This window comes from Sinocyclocheilus anshuiensis, unplaced genomic scaffold (genome assembly GCF_001515605.1).
Source record: "Sinocyclocheilus anshuiensis isolate Anshui unplaced genomic scaffold, SAMN03320099.WGS_v1.1 scaffold1144, whole genome shotgun sequence".
Lineage (NCBI taxonomy): Eukaryota > Metazoa > Chordata > Actinopteri > Cypriniformes > Cyprinidae > Sinocyclocheilus > Sinocyclocheilus anshuiensis.
In genome coordinates, this window is record NW_015551101.1 from 1,255,470 (window position 1) to 1,261,550 (window position 6,081).

At 37.0% G+C, this 6,081-nt stretch overlaps 1 protein-coding gene across 5 annotated transcripts in view; it reads right to left on the reverse strand.

Moving 5' to 3' along the window:
- Nucleotides 1-1,277: 1,277 nt before the first annotated feature.
- aldh3a2a (aldehyde dehydrogenase 3 family, member A2a) overlaps nt 1,278-6,081 on the reverse strand; it is a 6,534-nt gene continuing 1,730 nt past the window's right edge. For all 5 annotated transcript variants that reach the window (XM_016452901.1, XM_016452900.1, XM_016452902.1 and 2 more), the window contains 10 exons: nt 5,942-6,081; nt 5,633-5,864; nt 5,312-5,394; nt 4,549-4,757; nt 3,652-3,769; nt 3,436-3,577; nt 3,195-3,361; nt 3,030-3,129; nt 2,715-2,953; nt 1,278-1,741 (listed from right to left, as the gene is read on the reverse strand). In XM_016452901.1, coding sequence (XP_016308387.1) covers nt 1,724-1,741; nt 2,715-2,953; nt 3,030-3,129; nt 3,195-3,361; nt 3,436-3,577; nt 3,652-3,769; nt 4,549-4,757; nt 5,312-5,394; nt 5,633-5,864; nt 5,942-6,081 — 1,448 coding nt within the window. In that variant the 3' untranslated portion in view covers nt 1,278-1,723. The remainder of the gene's footprint in view (nt 1,742-2,714; nt 2,954-3,029; nt 3,130-3,194; nt 3,362-3,435; nt 3,578-3,651; nt 3,770-4,548; nt 4,758-5,311; nt 5,395-5,632; nt 5,865-5,941) is intronic.

Consider the following 6,081-nt stretch of genomic DNA (forward strand, 5'->3'; position numbering starts at 1 on the left):
TATTTAATTAAATTATTAAATTAACTTAAACTAAACTATAGCTACTAAACGAGCGTTTATAGGCTATAGCCTATTCCGCGCGCAAGCGGATCGCATAAATAGCTAGAACATATTTTACATAGGCTACTTATTACTAAACTGTTTTCTGAGTCAGTGTCGGCTGCAAATATGAAGTTGACTGATGAACGAGTTTATTCTCGATATTTAATTATTTTCATTCTCAATATTTTATTTCTACATTTTTCTGGATATTTAATTAGTTTAATCTCGCATTATAGGCTAATGACTTTATTCTGGAGATGTTTTTTTATTTTTTATTGTTTGGCCCTATAATCCTCTTCCTTCCTTACTCTCTCATTTGGCACGAATCCAAATGTTTCCATATTCACAATGTTGGCTATTTGAATTTGAATGCAACAGACTATTATTTATTAGGCCTATGTAAACCAGGCTTTGTACCTAACCAGCTTTCCAAAAAAAAAACAAAAAAAAAATGTATATCATGGTCTTCTTCACATGAAAAATCGTCCTCTTCACATGAGCAAATAGGCTATGTGCTTGGCCCGAGCTCAGGCTGAACGGCACGGATTGTACTACGGGCTGTTTTAATTAACCAGTGTATCTACATTCTATAGTGTATCTATATATTTGATTGACTATTTTATTCTGATAATGAAAAGGCTGCAGCGTATGCAATGCTGTAGGACTATATGGAAGGTGCATTTCTCTCATACTGCAGTGCGGAGATGGCTAATCAGCATCGTCTACTTCATCTTTGCATAATAATAATAATAATACTAGTTCGAGTCGATCTTGTTCGGTTCATTTGGATTTTGAGACTTAATTTTCGCAGTTTACAGCATGTCACGTCCCCCATTAATTTACATTACATTAGGAAGGAGTAACTGACAAGGTGCCGTTGAAGGTACCGTCACAAAGTTCTTGTTTGGCAAAATTAATATAAGCTATTCTGTGTCTTAAGACAAGTTAAGTTAGAATAAGTTCAATAAAACATATTTATTATATTTCTACAGTAGAGGAGAATAGTCAAACCAAAAAGAAACAAAGAAAACACAATGTAACATTTATGAAACCGTACTCAATGGAATGCGCACATGTGACTGGGGCTAGTGCCATCTAGTGGTGGCTGATTTTCTGTGGCTCAGCTATAACATTTGTATTCACAAATATGTCTCTATTTGAACAAAATGCTGCACATTAATGTAATTCTTAACTCTGCAGACACCGGTTGAAAAGCATTTGTTTCAGTGTTAAAGTAGAGCTACTGAAGTGGGTGTACAGTACCACAGGCGATGGCATTTATTCAATATGATGCACAAAATCACACTATTAATAGTAGAACATGGGGTAATTTATTGTAGCTTTTATTAATTTTAAATAAGTCAGGTGGTTAGACTCTTATTTGTGTTTTTACTTCATTTTATAATGCTTGCTAATGACTAATGAATTAAAACTATTATAAAACATTCCCAAGAGTTCTATGGTCCCTATCAGACCATATGATTAGCCTATTACTTGTTAACAGAAGTCCGAGCAACAATAAAGACATTAATCTATATCATCTGATTCAAAAGAGTCAAGATCATAAGAGGCTCTTCTGTTTAACTAGGAGTGCTGGACATATTAACATCTTCAATATTCAAGAAATCACATCAACACCCCTCTAAGATGATGGGTCAAAGACACAAGCTTCAGGTTGTCCTCATCGTCGCAAAAACCTCTGCAAAGCACAAAACACAAATGAAACTATTTCATGAGAAATACTTTACAATAGGAGGACAATTCAAGGGTATTCAATGTCATTTAAGACTAAATCAGACAGTGGATTATTGTAATGAGTATAAAGGTCAAAGGCTTCTATTTTATAGTCTACCTAGGAACAATAAAACAGATATTTAAAGACATGAACAGGAACCACGTTTCCCATCTACCAGCTAGGCGGAAACTACTTGGCCATATGCTGCAATGTTCTTGCTGCTCAGCTTACTTTTATTAAAAGGGGAAAAAAATCTTCTGCCTAGTGATCCTTTCACAGGGACAGAGGCTTTCAGTACTACTTCAAACATCATCAAATATTATAGAAAGATTATAAACACTACAATATTAAAGTTATGGGTCAATACGTTTTTGTTTTCTTCTGGAAAATGAATACTTTTATAGTTTTATTCAACAAGGATGCACAATTCATCAAAACTGAGTGAAGACTTTAACATTGTTTTACAAAATTTGAAATGCTGTTCTTTCGAGCATTCTGTTCATCAAATGATCCTGAAAAATGTATCACGGTTCCCACAAAATATTAAGCAGCACAACTGTTGTCAATGTTGATCATAAGAATTGTTTCTTGAGCAAAAAAAATCAGTATACAATGATTTCTGAAGGATTATGTGACACTGAAGACTGGAATAATGGTTGTTGAAAATTCAGCTCTTTGGATCATAGGAATAACTTAAATTTTTAAATACTCAAAAAAATAAAAAACATTTTAAATTGGAAAAATATTCCAGAATATTAGTTTTTAGCCAAAAACAAAACAACAAAATCACCAACCCCAAACTTCTGAATGGTAATGTACATACTGTATATGCAGACAGTATATTATACTTTTAAACAGCCTACTATTAAATATCCTGTAGGAAACATTATATTTAGCTCTTATTTACTACATTTACCCATTTGGAGGAACATCTCACCTGCACCACAAAGGCTGCCAGTGCAGCAATCACAGCAACCTGTGCCACCTGACGCCAGCGAGCCAGATTAACTTGCTTCAAGAGTAAAACACGGGCCCAGCGTAACTTCTCCGTTGTATGGGGAGGGTAGCGCATCTGATTCACTCCCTCCATGTTCAGCTTCTTAATAAGACAGCTGCGAAGGTGACTTAGCTGATCGAAACTGTATTTGCCATGGTAGCGACCAGTTCCACTATTCCCTGTTATACAATTACATAATAAATAAATGTTTTTCTGCTGATTTAGAAATCCATAAAAATGAATAAAGATACTCACCAACCCCACCAAAAGGCAAATCACTTATGGTGAAATGCACCAGACAGTCATTGGCTACAAGCGCTCCACTAGATGTCTCTGATATCATCTGTTTAATGACCTGCGAGAAAATACAAATTGTTCAATTGCTGTTTTACTGTTGGTGGAAATAATGCATCACTCTACCTTTTTACTGGAAGAGAAAATGTAGAGTGCCAGAGGCTTTTCTCGTTCGTTGATGAACTGAATTGCTTCTTTTAAGCCGTTAACAATAACGATGGGTAGAATTGGCCCAAAGATCTCTTCCTGCATCACTTTAGATCCTGGTGTCACATCCCTCAAAACAGTAGGAGCTGAAGCACAAAGGAAATAATGAACTCGTGACAGCATTGCGTATTTCCTTAACTTTTGCTAAATGAGTGCATACCAATATAACACTCTGATTCATCACTGTCTCCTCCAATAGCCAATGTGCTACCCTCCGTAAGTGCCATTATCCTCTTAAAATGCCGCTGGTTAATAATTCGACCATAGTCTGCAAAGCTCTTGGGGTCATTCGTATAAAACTCCTGCAAGTAAATAAGACAATGAGGACAAAAAGTCACATTGTCAAAAGAGCAATAGCATCTAAATGTAAACAAACCTGGATACACTTCTGGATCTCATTAATCACTTTGTCTTGGATGTTGGATTCACAGAGGATGTAATCAGGTGCAATGCAGGTCTGGCCGCAGTTCATATACTTCCCCCAAGTGATGCGGCTAAGGATGCAAGAACATCGGGAAGCAGCATTATACTGAGGAAATTGGTTGATTATTATGATTTTAATTACTTCAAAGGTTCAAAACAGGTCTTGCCTGCATTAGAGTTCCATATCACTTCTCAAAATGACTTCAGTTATATCAAAGGTCCTCACAGCTTATTACAGCAAAAGAACCAACACCCACAAAAACACTAACCGAGCGAATAAATATTAACAAGCAATAGGATAAAAATGACAAAATATTACCACGTTTTCAATTTTATTGAAATCACGCTTTCTTTCTCCCGCTCTCTCTCCTATACAAACACACACACGTACAGTACAGACACAAAGTGCGTTCCATTTGACCATAAGTGGACTTCGAAGTTGACTTAGCAAGGTACAGGTATTCCGCCAACTTAAGTGAGATTCCAATCCGAAGGGAGCATCAATAGGGGAACATCAATACATCACTTTACAGGAAGTGGAGAGGGAAATTTACCCACCAGTTATTGCGCATTAGTCCAGTACTTAAAGAAGTTTGAATAAAACAAAGGCACTGACATTAATATTGAGTTAATTAGTACCATGTGCGATTTGTAAAAGGCTGTTCGCAGGTATAAAATGCGCAAGACGCGACTGTTAAAAATGCTAATATCTGGTTCACATTGTGGCCAGATAACCAACTTGGGTGAACTTTTTTTTTCTTCTAATAATTCAATGACCAGTCGTCAATTATTCCCTACATATATTATTATACTTTTATATGTTAGTTTATATAACTCATGGCAGACTCACCGGCAGGCAATTCTGATGTCACAATTTTTGTCAATATAACAAGGGCTTTTTCCACCCAGTTCTAAAGTCACTGGTGTGAGATGACGAGCTGCAGCTTCCATAACCAGTTTCCCAACCGTGCTGCTCCCGGTGTAGAAGATGTGGTCGAAGCGCTGCCTCAGCAGCTCCTGGGTCTCTGGAACCCCTCCTGTCACAACTTTATACATCTCCTGAACACAGAAATGGTGATGGTAGAATTAAAGGGATAGTTCACCCAAAAATGAAAATTCTGTCATTAATTACTCATCCTCATGTTGTTCCAAACATGTAAGACCTTCGTTCATCTTCAGAACACAAATTAAGATATTTTTGATTAGATCCGAGAGCTTTCTGACCCTGCATAGACAGCAATGTAATTACCACGTTCAAGGGCCAGAAAAGTGCGCACAAAAAGTATTCTCCTAGCTTTATAAAATTACAGCTGAACCACTGATGTCACATGGACCATTTTAACGATGTCCTTACTAACTTTCTGGGCCTTGAACGTGTCATTTGCGTTGCTGTCTATGCAGGGTCAGAAAGCTCTCGGATTTCATCAAAAATATCTTTATTTGTGTTCCGAAGATGAACGAAGGTCTTGCGGGTTTGTAACGAGATGAGGGCGAGTAATTACTGACAGAATTTTTTTTCATTTTTGGGTGAACTATCCCTTTAAGCTTAGAATTAAGCAAGTAAAATGAAAATGACATTTTAAAAATGGCAATGTCATTGAATGAAGAATTACAGGGTCCAGGTAGAGAGGCAGGAGCTCCATAACTTTGGCTGTGTGAGAGCTCACTTCTGAAGGTTTCACAACTGCAGCATTACCTACAGAAACATAAAGATCAAAGGCAGCTTTCAGATATGATAAAGAGAATATTAGTGAATAGCTACATCTGTTCCTCACATAAAGAAATTGTATGGCTTCAGAGGACTTGAAATATAGTGCACAATTAAGCTGTATGGACTACTTTTGTGATATTTTATGGTGTTTTTTTACCTTTAAACATAGTAATAATTACATGGCATATTGACAGTCTCAACAAACAGTAGATTTGTGCTTTACCTGCAGCAATGGCACCAACAAGTGGTTGCAGGGTAACTGCTATTGGATAGTTCCATGCCCCAATGACAAGCACAACACCAAGAGGCTCTGGCTGTATGTACACATCATCTGCAATGGTGAGAAGGTTTTTATTCACAGGACGAGCAGCTGCCCACTCAGCCAGCTTGCTGACAGCCAGATTGATTTCTCCCTCCAAGCCGAGGATCTCAAACAGCTGTGTTGCATTTGCAGTCTGTGAAAAGACAGCTATTATGTTCAATACAAACAGACATCCAAATAAAACATGCAGAGATCGCAATTTTGATTCACCTTATGGAGGTCTTTTCTCATGGCATTGGCAATGTCTGTTGTTTTTTCTTTAATGAATTGCTTTAAGTTTTGAAGTTGTTTTATTCTGTAGTCCAGGGGTTTAGATCTTCCAGTTAAGAAAGCCTTCCTGGCCTGCTGAA